Source organism: Hyaena hyaena, unplaced genomic scaffold, assembly GCF_003009895.1.
Source record: "Hyaena hyaena isolate Hyena2069 unplaced genomic scaffold, ASM300989v1 scaffold_1766, whole genome shotgun sequence".
Classification (NCBI taxonomy): Eukaryota; Metazoa; Chordata; class Mammalia; order Carnivora; family Hyaenidae; genus Hyaena; species Hyaena hyaena.
In genome coordinates, this window is record NW_024082401.1 from 82,828 (window position 1) to 103,627 (window position 20,800).

Genomic DNA, 20,800 nt, shown 5'->3' on the forward strand with positions numbered 1-20,800 from the left:
TAGGTTATTTGAGATCTTTCTAATTTTTTAGTATCTGTGTTTATAGTTATAAACTTTCCTCTTGAAACTGCTTTTGCTGCATCCCACAATATTCGACATATTGTGTTTTCAATATAATTTTTTATTTCCCTTTTGATTCCTTCTTTGACTCATGCTTGTTTAGAAGTGTGTTTAGTTTCCATGTATTTGTAGATATTCTTACTTTCCTCTTGTTGATTTCTAGTTTCACACCACTGTGGTCAGAGAAGATAATTGGTATGATTTCAGCCTTCTTAAATTTGCTAAGATTTGCTTTGTGGCCTAACATGTGATTTATCCTGGAGAATGTTCCATGCACACTCGAGAAGAATGTGTATTCTGCTGCTGTTGGGAGGAATATTCTATATATGTCTGAGCAGTCCATTTGTTCTAAAGCTGGATTCAACTGCAACATTTTCTTGTTGATTTTCTATCTGGGTGATTTCTCCATTGCTGATGGTGGGGTTTTAGAGTCTTTTACAGTTATTGTATTATCGTCTACTTCTCCCTTAAGATCTCTCACTAATAGTTTAAAATATTTTGATGTTCTAGGGTTGAGAGCATGTATATTTATGACTGCTATATCTTCTGGACCTACGGGCCTCTTTGTCATTATGTAATGACCTTCTTTGTCTCTTGTGACCCTTTTTAGCTTGAAGTCGATTTTGTCTATTGTAAGTATGGCTACACCTGCCTTCTTTTCATTTGTTTACTTGGAATATCATCTTCCATCCTTCACTTTGAGTCTGTATGTGCCTCTAGGGCTGCAGGGAGTCCTCCATAGGCAGCATATTTGTTATTTTTTAAAAATCCATCCAGCCACTCTGTGCCTTTTGATGGATGAGTTCAATCCATTTTTACTGAGGGTGATACTAATATGTAATCATATATTACTACTGCCATTTTATCCTTTGCCTTCTGGTTATTTTGTCTCTCTATTGTTTCTTTTTTATCTTTTCCTTTTTTCCCATTATCTCCCCCCCACCCACCCATTTCTGTCTACTTTTGCCAATTGGTGGTTTTCCCATTTGGTTCATTCTCCTCCCTCCTTATATTTCATGACTGTTCTCAGTTTTTGCCACGTGGTTACCACGGGGTTTACACAAAACAGCTCATAGAAAAAACAGTTCTTTTTCTGCTGATAGAAGCTTACTTTTCTTAGCCTATCATCCTTTTACTCCACTCCTTTTATATTTTTGATGCTGCAAACTACCTCTTTTTATGGGATGATTTCATTACCAACTTGTAGCGGCTACAGTTATTTCAACGCTCTCTTTCTTTAACGTTTATGATATAGCTAAGAGTTTCATATACTATTCCAAAAAACAGTTGCAGTTTTCTAATTCTGACTGCCTGTTTATCAGTTTAATCAGAATTTTGTGTACTTTCAATTTTTTGTTTCAGTTTGAAGAACCCCTTTCAACATTTCACGTAAGACAGGTCTAGTGGTGGTGAACTCCCTCAGCTTTTGTTTGTCTGGGAAAGCCTTTATTCCTCATCTGAAATGCCTTTCACATCTGAAAGGTAACTTTGCCAGGAGAGAGTATTCTTGGCTGCTGGCCTACATTCTTTTTGTTCCTTCACACATTTACTGATTTTCTTCTGAAAGATGTGTTTCACGTGACTGAGAAAATAAATAATGAACAACCCCAAACCGAGGCCTAAATAAATAAGAGAATGGCTAAAAGAAATAGCACTTGATTATCAAAACAGGAAGAATTGAAATAGGGTTTCTGATTTTTTTACTACAGGATTTATTTATCCATACATCATTGTTCTCTTCACTTCTTATTTCTTGGAAAATTAGAAGTTACATCTAACACTGTTGCTTAATGATGGTCTATATATCTTTTTACATGTGGCCAACCACTTCTACTTTGAGAACATGTGAAGTTTTCCTCTTTCTTTTGGATGTTCAGCAGTGTATGGACTAAAAGCTCAGTCTGTAGCATACTGACACACCGATATTTGACAATGTCTGTTTGTTCGTTTAAGTTGAATGCACTCCTGAAACAATTTCTCCAGAACAATGTAAAGACAAGTAACCATGTTAACTTTTAAATATTTTTTCACATGGTTGAGAATAATTTAATTATAACCTAGATATTTGAGCTACTTCTTACGTTTCTAATGACTTAAAGAAATTTTTTAATGTCTATTTACTGGGGTGGGGGGAGCGCAAGGGGCAGAGAGAGAGAAGGAGACACAGAATCTGAAGCAGGCTCCAGGCTCTGAGCTGTCAGCACAGAGACTGACACAGGGTTCAAACTCACAGACCGTTAGATCATGACCTGAGCCAAAGTTGGCTGCTTAACCTACTGAGTCCCCCAGGGGCCCCTCTGATGACTTTTCATTAGAATGCTTGACAGCACTGTGGATTTGAAATATCCTAAGTATGATAAGAGAACTATTCTTTGAATAACCACTGAAATGGTAGATTAATAACCAAAATGCAAAGTTTCAGATTCGTTTTCAGTTCTTTAACATTCTTTTAGTTTTCTCTTTTACATGTCCAATATATTTTATTTATTTATTTTTTTTAATGTTTTATTTATTTTTGAGAGAGAGAGAGTGTGAGCAGGGAAGGGTCAGAGAGAGAGGGAGACACAGAATTAGAAGCTGTCTCCAGGCTCTGAGCCAGCTGTCAGCACAGAGCCCGATGCAGGGCTCGAACCCACAAACCGTGAGATCAAGACGTGAGACGAAGCTGGACGCTCAACTGACTGAACCACCCAGGCGCCCCCATTTCCAAGATATTTTAGAGTCTCTATGCTAACTCCTTCCTCTCTGACTATGAAGGATCTTAATTTTGTTTGTGGGGCTTCATAGAATGAAGGCTTTGTCAATCCTAAGAAATCATCATTCCATCATCCCTTACTCTCATTCCGAATAACAGGAAAAGCAGGCAAAACCTATCTATTATTTTTCAAAATCTAAAGTGAAGTTGACATGTAAAACAAAATCTCAAACCAAATAAATGGGAGAAAAATAAAAAAGAGGGATAGAAAACATGTAAAAGTATATGGGTAAAAACCTATGAATATTCAAGGGATGTGCCATATTTTATTTTATTTTTTTTAAATGTTTTATTTATTTCTAGGAGAGAGAGAGAGACAGTGTGAGCAGGGGAGGGTCAGAGAGAGGGAGTCACAGACTCTGAAACAGGCTCCAGGCTCTGGGCTGGCAGTCAGCACAGAGCCCGACGCGGGGCTCGAACCCACGAACCACGAGATCATGACCTAAGCGAAAGTCGGACGCTTAACCGACTAAGCCACCCAGGCGCCCCTAGGATGTGCCATATTTTAAAGTAAAAATGTTTTAATAGTGTATCTTGTAGCTTAAAATACTCTTTGTCATTATGGGAGATCATTTTGTGGGAGAATCACGCTTTCGCAATCCTACAGCCATTTGCATAAAGAAGCTTCATATTAGGCATACATGAGGTTGGAGACATGAAAAATATTCAAGAAAGATAGGGCACACTTCATCATTTAACCTCAGTAAAGGGTTATTTTGAAATTGCAATTTTCCAAATTAAAAAGATCTCCGGTTGTACTCTCTTTGGAAACATTTTCTGGCTTTAAATGGGTCATTCAAAACACAGGTAGCCAAATCTCTGCATTCCCGGAAGGAGAGCAAAAGTAGGAAATATCTGGGGCGCAGCCAGGCATTTACGCACATAACAATTTAGGGGCAGTCTGCCCCTAAATTTATTTCAAGTATTTCCACTCTAAACAATGATGAATTACTGTAAAAATCCCTTCATTTTTTAACTTAATTTAATTTACATTTTTAACGTTTATTTATTTTTTGAGAGACAGAGACAGTGGGAGCAGGGGACGGGCAGAGAGAGAGAGAGGGAGTCACAGAATCCGAAGCAGCTCCAGGCTCCAAGCTAACAGCACAGAGCCCAACGCGGGGCTCGAACTCATGAACTGTGAGATCATGACCTGAGCCAAAGTTGGACGCTTAACCGATTGAGCCTCCCAGGTGCCCCAAAATCCCTTCATTTTTAAATGCTCTCTCTTCCTCACACAGAGAAATGGATTGACTGAGAACATATACATTCTGAGTTTCCTTCTTTAAGTTGAAAAATATGAAAATTTAGCCTTTAATGAAGACTGACATGAATACAACAAAGTGATGTCTCCTTAGAGGAAAATCTTGCCAGACCTACTCAGTTTCAGTATATCCTTCAGGTACACCTGCTAGCTACTAAGTTTCAAAAAAAATATTTTTTGGGGGCTGCTTCCCTGGCTCAGTCAGTGAAGCATGCAACTCTTGATCTCAGGGTTGTGAGTTTGAGGCCCACACTGGGTGTAAAGATTCCTTTAAAAAAATCTTTAAAAAAATATATTTTTTCCAAAAAATTTATTTATTTATTTTATTTTTCAAACAAATTTCAAAATGAAAATAACCCGATCTTCATTCTAAAGGATTGTGATACTTTTGTAGGGTGAGTCCCTGAGTCCTTCAAATGGACTGAGCGAGGAGATGCATCATGGGGAAGTTGTAAATGCACTCGGAGGAGATTTGAAAGGCGTGTAACCTCAAGGGGAACAGAGAGCACCTAAGTGTCCAGGCTGTTTTCCTCTGGGCCACAGTTTGCACCTGGCCCTGGAGACTGGGTTCTAGGTCAAGGTTACTCACTCACTGACCTTTTGGTGCTCGTGCTGGAGATAGGCAGGTAGTCCGTGACGGCGATGTACACGTACTGTTTGGCGTCATCTATCACGCTGTAGATGGCGTCTATGTCAAAGCTTCTGTTTTTAGGGCAAAAGAGTTTGGGAGAATTCTGTGAAGACACAAAAATCAAACTTTTAGAGTTTTAATTTTTGTCAGTGGGGGCTTTCTCTTTGTTGTTGTTGTGTTTTATTTGTCTTAATGGATTCTTGGCTTTTAGGTAGATTTTTGCAAACCAGCTTTTCAGTTCTTTACGAGAATAGACAAATGTATTTTCAATCCTATCATCGTTGAGGCATGTTCAGGTCGAGGTGCGGTGGGAGATGCCTTGAGTCTGAACTTTATGTCTGTTTTGGGAGGGAATCCTTGCTTTCAAGATACATGCCTCTCATTTTTAGAGTACTCTAACTCAAACTTATACGACTCTGGTCAACACTCATTCACAGCAGTTAATTTTCTCTGGTGCTACCCTGTAGTACACATATGTACATACAGCAAGCACTTTACCCCCAAAGCCATTTCATTTGAAAGGTGATGTGGCCATAAAAGTATTTTAGAAACACAATCTAAAACTCCTGTGGAAATCTTCTCCCCCCCACCCCGCCCCTTTGGTCATTAAGCCAGGAAGAGGAGTGAAAAGGTCATCAGTAATTCCAGAGGAAAGTGAATTACTAGGATGCCCAAATTCATCAGGAGACACGGAAGGAGGATATTCTCTGAAAGACTCAAGCAAATGAACAAAGAGGCAAATTGTACTTGAGGTATTTTTCCTCAAGTTGCTCAAGGTGGTTTCCATTTTATAAACATAAGGTGTTTTTGGATGAAACTGCTCTAGAAAGAGGTAGTTTGGCTTTCTTGTTGTTTTCCCACCACACGGGACTGAAAACAGCGTTGCTGGGGTTGCTGTGTTGCTCCGACTAGCACTATGCAGGGGTGAGTGGAGGGGCTTCTGGAACTGTCTGCAGGGGCAGTACTGGGTCCCTTCCCCAACGTTCATGACAGTTCCCCTCACTGTGCTAGTGGGAATCCCTTTCCCGGCTTAGACAGAGGGAGATGGAGCCGTTGTCTTGGACGACCAACCAAGACCGACGTGGAGGTGGAGGCAGGAAACAAGCCTGTTGAGGGTCACACACCCTTCCCAGCATTCCCTGCTCAGGAAGTCATCTTGGCAGATGACTATCAGATTGGGTTTTTGATCACTTAAGTTATTTTTCTTCTGGAATGAAGATGAGCTTCCCAGTCTTTTAGAAACTAATGCCAGGGCGCCTGGGGGGCTCAGCTGGTTAAGTGTCTGACTCTTGATTTCAGCTCAGGTCATGATCCCAGCGTAGTGGGAATCAGTCTCACGTTGGGCTTTGCACTGACAGGCTGGCGCCTGCTTGGGATTCTCTCTTTCCCTCTCTCTCTCTGTCCCTCCCCCTGCTGGTGCTAAATCTCTCAAAAAAACATAAATAAACTTAAAAATAACTAATGCCAAAAAACCGTCACAAAAAAAAACCATAAAAATAGAGGCACCTGGGTGGTCATGTCATGATCACACAGTTGTGGGTTCGAGCCCCTTGTCAGGCACAGTGCTGACAGCTTGGAGCCTGGAACCTGCTTTGGATTCTGTGTCTCCCTCTCTCTCTCTGCCCCTCCCCAAGTCACGCTCTGTCTCTGTCTCTCTCTCAAAAATAAACATTAAAAATTTTTTTAATATAAAAATAAGAAAAGACACAAACAAAAGCCCCAAACAAAAACAACAAAAGATAAGACAAGCCAACCAACCGAACCCAGTGCCGGTCCTACACCTTTTCCCGAGCACACCCCCAGTGGGTACTCCACCTGTCCCCAAGGTAGGCGCTCCTGCTTCGAGTGGCTCCTGTTGTCTCCCTCCTAATCCTACTGCCCTTCCTCACCAGAATCTAGGGTTTTTTTTTTTTTTTTTTTTTTGCTGGGGCTTGTCCACATCATTTTCTTGTCACCATGATGTAAAAACACACACGCATGTGTGCACACACATACACGTAACACTCAGCATTCCTAGTGTCTGTGAATCCAGCCTGAACTCACTGGAGAGGTGTGTCTACAGTCTCTGTGTCCTGGCCTCCCATTTCTCTGTCTCTTTGCTGGGCCGGCTGTCATGCCCTCCGTGCCTGACTCTCACCTGTCTGCCCCTGCACATTTGCTCCCACCAGCCCTTCTGGCCACGTTTCCCTGTTCTTGCCCGTCAGAGCCTTATGCTTTCTCCAAGTTCCAGCTCAAGTACGAGCTCCTCCATGAAACTTCTGTATTTCTCCAGCCGGAAGCCCCTTCTCCCTTCTCTGTCTGTCCATAATATGATTGATTTGCTAGATTATTTACCATACTCAAACTTGTAATTATTTGCACTTGCCTCATCTGCCTGCCTAGACCATCACTGGCTTGATTTTAGGAACTGTATTTTACTCATTTTTCTATTTCCATGAATACATCCAATATTGAAATTACTTAATTTCCTTAGCCTTTTGGGTTTGCTTTCAATGTTCTTCAGGTTAACATGGTGGAGCTGAGGGTCTTCGCTCCAGACAAGAGCCTGAGCCAGCTCCGACATACGTCCCATGTGTCTGTTTCAGGAATTTCTTGAACTTCCCTGCATGTTCCAAAAACTAGGTTTTTGGCTCAGGGAGGAAAAAGATTGAGGCACAGGAGTCATTGGTCTCTTCACATTTGCTCTAATATCCTGCAAATCTGGAGTTTCAGTCCCTTTCGGGGATACAGGGCCAGGCTCCAGCATTTATAGCCTACACTGTGTCGGCTGTGCACCTTACACTTGCTGAGCCTCACAGCCTAAGGGATTAATATCAGAACACACCTCTAACGTGGTTTCCCTTGAGGCTTAAATCAGGGACTGGCCTGTTCCTGGCTGGATGCATGCCTTTCTTTCATGTTTGCTTTCATTTGTTCAGCAAATACTACAATGTGCCCACCATCCTGCAGCTCTAGTCTAGTCACCTGGCATATATCAGTGATCAGAGTCAGATTCCTGCTTCACGGAGCTTCATTCTGGAATGGGCTACATTGTATTGCATTCATTTGCCACTGCTGGGTTGTGCATCCGCTTTACCTTATACCATGCCATGCTTGGCATATGCTGCATATCCGTATCTGTGGAATAAATGTGAAGGTGCTTCTTAAATTAATCAGCATTGGAGGTCTCTGTGATTCCCCCAACCTCCATTCTTAATGGAGTTACTTCATGCTAGGTATTTCCATCCACATGTGAGCAGTTCTTTATTTGGATTTGCCTGCCATATTGTTTCCCATGTTCCCATTGTCTAAACCAGGGCCTAGAGCATAGCAGGTGCCCCATGTGTTAATTAAGGAAATTTCCAGACTCTTTGTATCAGTATCTGCCTGGCCCTAGAAGTATGGTGCTAGTTGATGATGTGGTACAAAGCCCACTACCTTTGAAAATAGCGTTTGGATATCCTGGTAGCTTAAAAATGTTTGCTTCAGCTGTAAATGAATGAGGGGCACCTGAGTGGCTCAGTTGGTTAAACTTTCAACTTTTGGTTTCAGCTCACGTCATGATCTCATGGTTCATGAGTTAAAACCTCACATCAGGCTCCTTGCTGATGGTGCAAAGCCTATTTGGGATTCTCTGTCTCCCTCTCTCTCTGCCCCCTCCTCCACTCCTGCTTGCTCTCTTTCTTGCAAAAGTAAACGAACGAACAACACAAAGAATGATCTACTGATTCAGTAGAGGAAGTTAATTGGTTCCGATAGTTTAACTAGAAAGAAGGCTGTTAAGTTTCCCTGTTACCGCTCCTAAGTTAATTTTTTGAGCCTAGCACTGTGTACTCCTTTACTAGGAGAAGGAGAAGGAAAATAGATTCTTTTCTGTTTCCACTCTGTGATTCCTTTTATCCCTCAAGTGCTTTCATACACCTTGCTTCTAGGCAGTATGTTCCTCTCTTAGATCAATTAGTTTCTTATATATGCACATACGTGACTTGTTTTTCATATCCATTAAATATTTGCCTTAGCAGGCTTCTGATTTATTTTACAACAGTTTCCCAATTTGTAAAATGTTCAAACTCCATCCACAGAATATATATGTTAAAATATATTAAACACAAAAAGATAGCCCACGGAATGGGAGAAAAAATTTGCAAATTGTGTACCTGATAAAGGAGTTATATGCGGAATGTATAAGAACTCTTACAGCTCAGTAATTTTTAAAAAAAAGCGGGGGTAGGGACGCCTGGGTGGCTTAGTCGGTTGAGCGTCCGACTTTCGCTTAAGTCATGATCTCGCGGTTCGTGGGTTCGAGCCCCGCGTCGGGCTCTGTGCTGACTGCCAGCTCAGAGCCTGGAGCTTGTTTCAGTCTGTGACTCCCTCTCTCTCTGACCCTCCCCTGCTCACGCTGTCTCTCTCTCTCCTAGAAATAAATAAAACATTAAAAAAAAAAAAAGGGGGGTGCCTGGATGGCTCAGTTGGTTAAACGTCCTACTCTTGAATTTAGCCGAGGTCATGATTTCAGGGTCGTGAGATGGAGTCTTACATCAGTCTCTGCACTGAGTATGAAGCCTGCTTAAGATTCTCTCTCCCTTTCCCTCTGCCCTTCCCCTACGCATGCTGTCTCTCTCAAAAAACAAACAAACCAACAGACAAAACCCAAGTAAACTAATTGAAAAGTGGGCAAAGGATTGGATAGACATTTCTCAAAAAAGATAAACAAATAGCCAATTAAAATATACAAATAAAAGCCACAGGGAGATACCATTTCACACCCACTCAGAGGGGTGAAATAAAACAGAAAATAACAATCGTTGGCAAAGGTGTGGAGAAAATGGAGCCCTCACTAACTGCTGATGTAACTGTAAAATGGGGCGGCCATTTTGGAAACCAGTTTGTCATTCTCTCAAAGCATTAAGCACAGAGCTGCATCATTACCCAACAAGGCCACCTCAAAGCACTGAAAACAGGTGTTCAAATACAAACTTTCCACATGTAGGTTCACGGCAACAACACTATTCTCAGGAGACAAAAGATAGAAACATCCAAATGTCCATCAACTGGTGGGCGAATAAACAAAATGCGGCATATCTGTATAATGGAATATTACATGGCCGTGAAAAGGAATGAGGTACTGATTCGTGCTGTAACATTAATGGACTTCAAAAACATTATACTAAGTGAAAGAAGTCAATTACAAAAGACTACATATTGCATATACTTCATTTATATGAAATGTCTAAAGAAAGGAGAATTCTAAGAGACAGAAAGTAGACTAGTGGTGGTCAGGGGCTGAGGGGAGGGGAAAATGGAGAGTGACTGCTATTGTTTTCTTTGTGGTGATGAAAATATTCTTTCTTTTTTTAATACCTCAAAGTAGATGATTTATTTTTTTGAGATAAATCCCTTTTTATTCCATTCTTTTTAAAAAAATAGTTTATTGTCAAGTTGGTTTCCATGTAACACCAGTGTGATGAAAATATTCATAAATTTTTTTAACATTTATTTTTGAGAGACAGAGAGACATAGAATGAATGGGGGAGGGGTAGAGAGAGAGGGAGACACAGAATCCAAAGCAGGCTCCAGGCTCTGAACTGTCAGCACAGAGCATGATGTGGGGCTCAAACTCACAAACTATGAGATCATGACCTGAGCTGAAATCAAAGGTTGGATGCTTAACTGACCAAGCCACCCAGGCATTGCACTAGTTTTCATCTTGGAAAGCAAGTTTATAATCTCAAGGGCTCTAAAAAGAAATCTGTAAGATAAAACAAAAACCCAACCAGCCATGGCTTCTGTCTTCTTACTTTAATGGGGAATGTAAGAAAATCAGAATTCTCTGGCCCCAAGTTATTAGAGATCAGATAGTTAAATCTCACCACATATCTTTGGTGTTCTGTGAGAAAATTAGAAATGATCCATATTTGCATCATAATTTAAAATTCATATTTAACAACACTGTTATTAATCATCTAATTTGGGGAATGGTAAATCTTAATGTGTGTTTTATGTGTCTCTGTGTTTTCAATTGTGTGTGCGTGTGTGCGTGTGTGTGTGTGTGTGTGTGTGTGAATTTAGCCCTGGGACTATGGGGTTATAAAAATATACTATTTTAAGATATTTTACAACAAATACTTTGAATTTAAATACCTTTGTCCTGGCATCTGTTTGGCATGCAATACTCAGAAAATTATATGTGTCCTAGAACTTTACATTAAAATTACTACTAATAAAGCTAATCCAACCTTTATTGGTGCTTTTAGGGAACCTTGAGAAAGGTGTTGGGAATACCAATGAGCAAGACGGTCCAGTATATGTTCTCAGAGGCTTTTAAATAGCAGGAGAGATGATCAGTAAACAATAAATAAAAAGCTATGAAAATGTGAGAAATGCCACAACAAGGGAGATCAAGGAGCTCTGGGAAATGATACCAATTCCAATATTGGGGGGGGGGTCTGACTTTATTTTATACCTGTAGGATTTTATACGTCTGCAAACGTGGTGTTTAATTACAACTTTGTTAAATTGAAATTCAAAGGTAGGCTTGATATACTAGGAAATAGAAAACAATAAGCTGAAATAATATAATAAATAAAAATAGAAAATACAGGCATTATATACTTTAAAAGAATATACCTAAAGGCAGGTTTCAAAACTCTTCTTATTTTGTGGCAAATCGTTTGATAAAAAGCAATTTGTAAATCTGCCCCAAAATACAACAAGGTCTGCGTTTTTGTAGATTTTATAATGACGTGGGCCCTCTTTCTGGGGTAGATATGTAAAGTTTGGGAACAACAAAGGGAGACTCCACCACCTTTTAAAGAGTCAGAATTTAGCGGCTCCTGGGTGGCTCCGTTGGTTAATCGTCTGACTTTGGCTCTGGTCATGATCTCCTGGTTCGTGAGTTTGAGCCCCACCTCAGGCTCTGTGCTGACAAAGTAGGGCCTGCTTCACATCCTCTCCCTCTGCCCCTCTCCTGCTTAGGTGCGCATGCGTGTACACGTTCTCTCTCTCTCTCTCTCTCCCTCCCTCTCACAAAAATAAGTAAACATTTAAAAAAAAGAGAATTTAAATGCATGCAAAACCCACATTCACCAACCTCTAAGATTCAAACCATAAATCGAAAATCCAGCAATTCCCCGAAATTTGTTTAGAATTCATCTCTTCCTTGCTGCTTCCCATCTGTTCGCCAGAGCCGGCTGAGCACATGTCCCTTGGGGCGCCATGTCACCCAGTTACCTACTCTGCATTAAGGGCCCCTTGGCGAATTTCCTATTGCGACTCATCTACAAATTCGGAATGCTATCTAGCCTTCTTGTCTTACAGGGTTTTCTTGAGAAGAAATGAAACTGAATATGTGAGGTCATTTTGCAAGTAAAACACCCTATACGATATGCTACTTGCACTGCTGACCTCCACATATTAAAAAGAAAAGGTTTTTTTGCTTTGTTTGATGAAAATCTGTCGGTCTGTTTTCTGCTATTCGCATTTATATGAATATGCTCAGGCAAACAACTTCAACATCCTCTTTTGTCTCAATTGCTACGTGCCTAAATTTTCAGACTGTGCTTTCATTTTAACAGTCAAAAAGACAGAATTCACTCTTCAGGGACATGCTCTTCAGTGATATAAACATTGTTGGCATAAAAGCACTCTTGTCAAAGGGAGACCAGCATGTTGAATTTGGGACCATGGTTCTTAAGAAGTGTCTCTAAGCCCCAGGATCAATTCAGAAGGCTGCTTCGAGTCAAAATTCTAAGGTCTCACCCCAGGTCCAGTGGATCAGATCCTGAGTAAGGGTGGGAGGCTGTAAGTCTGCATTTTGTTTTATTTTAATGTTTATTTATTTATTTTTTAGAAAGATAGAGATAGCACAAGCAGGGGAGGGCCGGAGAGAAAGGAAGAGAGAGAATCCCAAGCAGACTCCGCACTGTCAGCACAGAACCTGATGCAGGGCTCAGTTTCAGGAACTGTGAGATCATGACCTGAGCCCAAACCAAGAGTTGGATGCTTAACCAACTGAGCTACCGAGGTGCCCCATGTAAATCTACATTTTAAACAGGCTCCCCAGCCAGTTCTTAAATTTTAAAGTTTGGGGACCAGGGCTGTAGGCACAGATACTCACATTGCCCATTCCCAGTGACCCTGTGGGACAGCGGTGCAGTGGTGGGTGTGGGGGGTGGGGAGTGGCAGTTTTCAGTGAGGTCAGAGGCCTGAAGTTGTGCCCTGCCCTCCTGTGCCTCCTCCCTCAGCCTCCATCAAGTTCGACAGTTCTTTCTTTATCTGTTTTACACACTGGGGTTCCTCAGATTTGTTTCATCAAAGGTTTCTATTGCTAAAAACAAGCCTGAGAATCACTGAAGTAGGACATGGAAATTAGGATCTGGTGTCAGAGGGCCTGGGAGCTGGTGCCTGTCTTGGCACCTGCCATCTGAGGGTCTTTGTGCTAGTATATAAGCCTCAATCCCTTCGCTTGCAACAGGGTCCCAAAGCTGGGTCTACCAGATGACCGCACGGATCAAATCAGTAACATTAAGCATCAGAAGTTAGGCATGAATATTATCATTCATTATTGTTATTATCATAGGGGCAGCATATGATTAGGCATACGAGTGGGTGTATCTTGGGGCGCCAGTGTGGCTCAGTCGGTTAAGTGTCCGACTTCGGCTCAGATCATGATCTCACTGTTTGTGAGTTTGAGTCCCACATCGGGCTCCATGCTGACAGCTCAGAGCCTGGAGCCTGCTTTGGATTCTGTCTCCTTCTCTCTCCACCCCTTCTCTGTTTGCATTCTGTCTCTCTCTCCCTTTCTCTCTCACAAATAAATGAACATTAAAAAAAAGTTTCTTTTAGGGGCACCTGGGTGGCTTAGTCAGTTAAGCGTCCGACTTTCGCTTAGGACATGATCTCGCTGTTTGTGGGTTCGAGCCCCGCGTCGGGCTCTGTGCTGACCGCTAGCTCAGAGCCTGGAGCCTGTTTCAGAGTCTGTGTCTCCCTCTCTCTCTGACCCTCCCCTGCTCACGCTGTCTCTCTCTCTAGAAATAAATTTAAAAAATATTTAAAAAAAAGTTTCTTTTAAAAAGAGTGGGTATATCTTACCTCTTCATGGGGTGGGACAGAACTGATATTTAGAATTCAGGTTTGCCCAGCGCAGGATCACACTGGAACATTCCAACTTCGGAAGAAGGAAGAGGAAGAGCAAGAGGGCAGTGACTCACCGACACAAATGCTTGAGATTTGGTGTCGTTCAACTGAAGCTGCAATTTCTTTTCATTGTCATAGACTCCATAGAGCCTCTTGGACCAGGTCTGGGGTACTCTGCTCTTGAATTTTAATGAGCTATACAGAGCGAATATCCTCTGTAAATCCAGGACCAGGCAACTGCAGTTGTAGAAGATGACACCGAGTTCTTTCATCTGTGAAATTAAAATAGAAAGCATGGGTGCCACGTATGACTGATGGCGTTATTTTCAGAGAAAGAAAATGCACAAGATTAAAGCAGTAGTGACTCCTTCTCTCACAACTGTTATACAGAAGTATGTAGATACAGTCATGTTATGGTGTCTGGAGGCGATACGGTATAAAAATGCTTCAGGGGCACCTGAGTGGCTCAGTCAATTAAGCGTCTGACTTAGTTCAGTCCATGATCTCATGGTCTGTGAGTTCAAGCCCCACATCAGGCTCTGTGCTGACAGCTCAGAGCCTGGAGTCTGCTTCAGATTCTGTCTCCCTCTCTCTTTGCTCCTCCCGCCTCCTCTCGAAAATAAATGAACATTAAAAAATGCTTCCATATTTAAGGAGAACTTTGTCTTGCTTTTTTGCATTTGGGATCTTATAGATGAGTTTCCCATATTCATCTCCATTTTTATATCAGCCCTACAGATTCATTCCCTTAAAATACTTTTTCATATGAATCCTTAAATCATGCAGCAGCGTACAGGTTTTCATGGAAGCATCACAGAACGGCTGACATCATGGATTCTGAAGTCAGACTGCCCGGAATTAAGTTCCATTTCTACAACTTTCTACCTGTGTGACTTTGGGCAAGACTCACCGTCTCTGGGCTTCAGTTTCCTTCTTCCATAAAGCAGAGTTAATAGCATTTCCTCCACACAGCTGCTGTGATGTTTTAAATGGTCATGTGACACCTAAATCTGATTCCATTTTAGAAAAAGCCTCCATCTTGAGAGTGAACTAGGCCCAAACCCAGTCCCAGGAAAAACCGCAGGAAGTAACTAGGCAGCCTGCCCTTAGTTACTTCCCTAGCAACAGCAACAGCTGATCAGTTTAAAAGAGGTGCCTATGTCCCAAGACGTTCCAGTTGGCAGTTTGCGGTCAGGCCAGATGGGCCGAATCAATCAGGTGCTGACAAGACAGCCTGTACCTATCAGGAGGCTGCCAAGCTGGAATGCCCCAAATTCCACTGTAATCACAATAAAAAGCCCTGTGATCACGAGTTCAAGGCTCTACACGGTCACTGCTGCGTTTTATTGGTGTCGGTTCCTTGGTGGTCTCTGGGGACTTGCGAATCAGGCATAACATTGGGGGCTCGTCTGGGATGCCCCAAGATCCCCAGGACCCCCAACCGGAGGTCCAACCAGCTGGTAAGAATCTTTCTGTTGTGTTTATCTGTGTAACTCTGGTCTCGAGACAAATCTGTATTAGGCGACCAAAGGTGGTCAAGGCGGACGTGTTGGGGGCCATGGTCGTGGGAGACCTGGAAGATGTTCTGGGCTCCTTCTGTATCGGAGGGGATGAAGTGTCCAGTGGACTGCCCCTAACCTGTATTCTGTATTGGTTCAGAGGGGCAAGGCAGGTTGTGCCCACGATCCAACCCAAAGCCTTCGTCCCAATTCCAGTTTCAGTTTCAGTTTCTTTGCCGCAGCGTGCACAGTGAACTTTGTTATCTGTCTCTGTGTTTGTGTGTCTGTGGCTGTCAGTTGTGTCTGTTAGACTTTTATTATTGGGCGACTGAGATTGCCGAAATGGGACAGACACCCTCGACACCCCTAGACCTGTTGCTCGCTCATTTCAAGGAAGTTAAAGCTCAAGCACATAATCTCTCCATAGAAACTAAAAAGGGAAAGTTGCAGACTCTCTGCACCTCAGAATGGCCAGGCCCGAACGTCGGTTGGCCTCCGGAGGGAACTTTTAACTGGGATACTATCCGCCGAGTAGAACAACAGGTCTCTCGGCCCCACACAGGCCACCCGAACCAGGTTCCATACATTGTAGTCTGGGCCAACTTGATGGATGATCCCCCTTCATGGCTTAAACATTTTTTACCTCCCCGGATGCCACCCTCCTCTGCATCGGCCCCTATTTTAGTTACTTCTGAGAAACAGGCACCGCCCTGAAAGGCTAAGTCCCAACAACCTGAGTCTAAACCCTCGGCTTCTCTTTACCCCATTTTGCAGGGAGAAATGGAGGAAGAGTTGATTTTTCCACTCCCATACCAATCCCCTTTACAGGCCCCTGTCAACGAGGCAGCAGCAGCAGCCCTGCCACAGCTACCACCGGAGCCACTAGCTGGCGCCTTGGTCCAAGCCACGGGACTGAATGGAGGCCCTGCCCAGAGGACAAGGAGCCGCCTCAGCGCGACCCTGTAAGGACTGGACTCCACTGTCCTCCCCCTGATGCCCGAGGCAATCAGCTACACCACTATTGGCCATTTGCCACTAGTGATCTCTATAATTGGAGATCTCAGAATATTCCCTTTTCTGAGAATCCTAGATCCCTTACTAATTTGTTGGAAACTGTCCTTTTTACTCATCAGCCCACCTGGGACGATTGTCAGCAATCGTTGCAGGTTCTCTTCACCACCGAGGAATGAGAACGCATCCAGAGTGAGGCCAGGAAATTAGTTCCTGGCCCCACTGGGGTCCCCACAACAGAACAGGCATGTATTGACGTGCACTTCCCCCTCATCCGCCCAGATTGGGACTACAACACAACAGAAGGTAAGGAGCACCTCCTAGGGTACCGCCAGGCTCTATTGGCAGGTCTCAGAGCTGCAGCTCGCAAGCCCACTAATATGGCCAAGGTTTATAATGTTAGTCAGGGTTCCGAGGAAATCCCGCAGCTTTCCTCAAAAGGATAATGGAAGCCTTTTGCCAGTACACTCCCATGGATCCAGAGGCTGAATCCAATAAATCGTCAGTGGCCATGGCTTTCATTAATCAAGTGGCTCCCGATATCTGCCGCAAGCTTCAAAAGTTAGAAAGACGCGGAGAAAAAGTCTCCAAGATTTAGTAGTTGTGGCAGAAAGGGTATATAATAACGGAGAAAGTGCAGAAAATAAACAAATTAGGGCTGAAAAGAGACAGAACTGAGACCTGGCAAAGATACTGCTGGCTGCCACAGCAGATCCAGACGACTGAATACACCGTCTCAAGCAACTGGCCTCCTTAGAACACGGTAAGGAGGAAACCAAAAGGTCTGGGAGAAAACCCCGCGTGGGCCGCAACCAATGTGCCTATTGCAGAAGAGGGGTACTAATTCAAGGATTGTCCCAAAAAGAAACCGAAACCTGAGGCCCCCATCCTAGTTATGGGAGAAGACAGTGACTAGAGGGGACAGAGTTCAGTGCCCCTCCCCGAGCCCAGGATAACCTTACAAGTGGAGGGGAAATTTACAGACTTCCTGGCCAATACAGGGGCCCAACATTCTGTACTCCTACAGCCTGGGGGGTCCACTGTCAACCAAAAGGTCATGGGTCCAAGGAGCGACAGGAGTCAAGCAATACCCATGGACTACCCGAAGAACTGTGGGTATCACACTCATTTATGGTCATCCCAGAGTGCCCCTACCGCCTTCTGGGCTGTGATTTATTGACAAAACTGGGGGCACAAGTCCATTTCTCCCCTGAAGGGACAAAAATGTTAGACCAGACAGGACAACCCATACACGTCCTTATTGTAGGGCTGGCAGACGAATATCGCCTGCATGAGGAACCTCGGCCAACAGAGTCGGACATGCAGTCCTGGTTACAGAGGTTCCCAACAGCATTGGCCGAAACAGGTGGCATGGGATTGGCCAAGCATCAGGCCCCAATCCTTGTCGAACTCAAACCAGGAACCGAACCGGTCAGAGTCCGACAATACCCCATGACCCTAGAAGCCAAAAAAGGAATAACTCCCCACATCAGGTGATTACTGGACTTAGGGGCATTACGGCCTTGCCAATTGGCCTGGAACACACCCCTGTTGCCAGTTCGTAAGCCCCACTCTAATGATTACCAGCCCATCGAAGACCTAAGAGAAGTCAACAAGTGAGTCATGGACATCCATTCCACAGTGCCCAATCCATACACCCTGTTAAGCACCCTTCCACTGACTGATATCTGGTACACCATCCTGGATCTAAAAGATGCTTTTTTTTAGTCTCCCCTTGGCCCCAAACAGCCAGGAATACTTTGCCTTCGAATGGATCGATCCCGAGCAAGGTACAAATGGACAATTGACTTGGACCCGGCTGCTCCAGGGGTGCAAAAACTCCACCACCATCTTCGATGAGGCCTTACACGAAGACCTGGGTGAGTTTTGCTCCCAACACCCCCAGCTAACTCTTTTACAATATGTAGAAGATCTCTTGATAGCTGCTCAAGACCGAGATGCCTGCCTAACCAGCAGTGAACTCCAAACTCTGGGAGAACTGGGATATCGGGCTTCGGCCAAGAAGGCCCAAATTTATAAAAAAGAAGTCCAATATTAGGATATATCCTAAAAGGAGGCAAGCGCTGGCTATCCCCTGCAAGAAAAGAAACGGTCCTGAGGATCCCTACCCCACCAATGCTCGGCAGGTAAGGGAATTCCTGCGATTGGCGAGGTTCTGTCGGCTTTGGATCCCTGGGTTCGCTGAAAGGGCCCGTCCACTCTATGAGGCAACCAAGGAAAAGCCTGATGCCATTTGGATATGGACCGAAGAACACAAGCAGGCATTTGACGCCTTAAAATTGGCCTTACTGTCGGCCCCCGCTTTAGGGCTACCAGACATCACCAAGCTCTTCCATTTATTTATTGATGAACATAAAGGCATTGCCAAAGGGGTCCTCACCCAAACTTTAGGCACCTGGCGCTGGTCTGTGGCCTACCTCTCCAAGAAACTGGACCCGGTGGCATCCGGTTGGCCGCCATGCCTCTGCATGATTGCGGCCGTGGCCCTGCTGGTTAAGGATGCAGATAAATTGTCTATGGGGCAAGAGCTGGCCGTCACCAACCCTCATGCAATAGAGGGAGTTCTAAAGCAACCACCAGATCGATGGCTCAGTAATGCCCACATGACCCATTATCAGACTCTGCTACTCAACCCTACCAGAATTATTTTCCAGGCCCCGACCACCCCAAACCCGGCTACATTGCTGCCTGACCCGGACTTGGAGGCTCCTCTCCATGATTGTGCTGAGATCCTGGCCCGTATTCATTCCACCCGTCTGGATATGCAGGACGTTCCTTGGCCAGATGTGGAAGTCACCTGGTACGCAGACGGCAGTAGCTTTATACATCAAGGACTGAGGTATGCCGGGGCCACAGTAGCATCCACCGAAAAGGTCACTTGGGCGGAGCCCCTACCAGCCGGGACCTCAGCACAGAAAGCTGAGCTAATTGCACTCACTAAAGCTTTAACTCTGGGGCAGGGGAAAAAACTAAATGTCTACACAGATAGTCGATACGCCTTCACCACCGCTCAAATCCATGGGGCAATTTATAAAGAAAGGGGGCTCCTCACGGTAGAGGGAAAGACTATTAAAAATAAAAAGGAGATCCTAGCTCTCCTCAAAGCTTTATGTCTCCTGAAAAAACTAGCTATCATCCATTGTCCAGGCCATCAAAAGGACATAACTGAGATGGCCAGAGGCAACAATATGTCTGACCGGGCTGCTAAAGAAGCGTCCCTGAAGGGCACCCCGGCCCTGACAGTCAAACCCATAGATTCAGGGGACCCCAACCTACCAGAGACTCCTCGTTATTCACTCGAGGAACGACAATGGATTAAAGGACTGCCTATGACCCAATGCCTTAAGGGCTGATGGAGGTCCTCGGATAACAAAATCATCCTGCCCAAAGAAATGGAAATAAGGGTTCTCTCAAAAATACACCGAGCATCCCACATGGGACAGAGAAGACTACAAGACCTGGTGAGACAGTCACACATTAAAATTAAAGATGTCAACTCCAAAATTGAACAAATTGTCAGCAAATGCAGGCCTGTCAACTGACCAACGCTACCCGGAATCCCCATAATCTTGGAACACGTCTAAGAGGAAGACGCCCAGGGGCCTACTGGGAAACTGACTTCACTAAGGTAAAATGCCGGGAGCCGCGCCGGCCTCTCTGGATGGCAATCACGGCAAGGAAGTGACAATGTTTGCAGCTCCTCCCATGAGAAATGAAAACTGGTATCTCCTTCTGCTACCATTAGCTCATGTTGGATATAAGCCTGCTGGTATTGACCAGGCCTCCCAATATTCCATATCAGACCCACATTCTGAATACAGATACCTCATAAGGAAAAGCATATTCTTGCCTTTACGAAAGAGACTTTAGATGAAAGCTCTATGGGCGATTGTCAAAAGGCTCTTCCTATGGGCCTTGCAGATCCAAGACTTAGATAATAAAGGGGGTTAAGAACACAAGAGTTACTATTGAGCCTGGTCCCATATCAGAAGAGCCTAATTTATAGTTAAAGTACAGATAAGTACAGAACATAACTTACTAATTGGTGATGTATGGCAGTCCCTTCCTCAAGGCCTACATTCCACAAACACCCTCCCTTACACTGGCAACTGGGATGAAGATAGATAAGAGTAGCTAAAACATAAACCCAGGTGCCAGGATGGACACATTTAGGGCCCCCATGAGGACTTCCACACACAAACCAATTCAGAAACATTCATCCTCTTGAAAGCCAGACAGAATGACTCCTAGCTTATCTATATACAACCTAACCTATATGTTATCCTGTCTTTCACTCAGAGCATCCTGTTATTTCCTTGATTGTAAATTCACCATGACTGGGATAATTCTGCAATTGATATCACAAAAGACCTCTCATTGTAAGAAATTCCTTTTCTCTGACCTCATATGGTTGTTGAAACTTTAAATAAAGACACAAAAACAGA

The 20,800-nt window shown here is 43.8% G+C and overlaps 1 protein-coding gene across 1 annotated transcript in view; it reads right to left on the reverse strand.

The window, feature by feature from the left end:
• The window catches only part of PLD5 (phospholipase D family member 5), a 110,764-nt gene that overhangs the window by 19,016 nt on the left and 70,948 nt on the right, over positions 1-20,800 (reverse strand). The window contains exons 2-3 of the mRNA XM_039224762.1: positions 13,899-14,096; positions 4,677-4,813 (exon numbers count right to left, since the gene is read on the reverse strand). Coding sequence (XP_039080693.1) covers positions 4,677-4,813; positions 13,899-14,096 — 335 coding nt within the window. The remainder of the gene's footprint in view (positions 1-4,676; positions 4,814-13,898; positions 14,097-20,800) is intronic.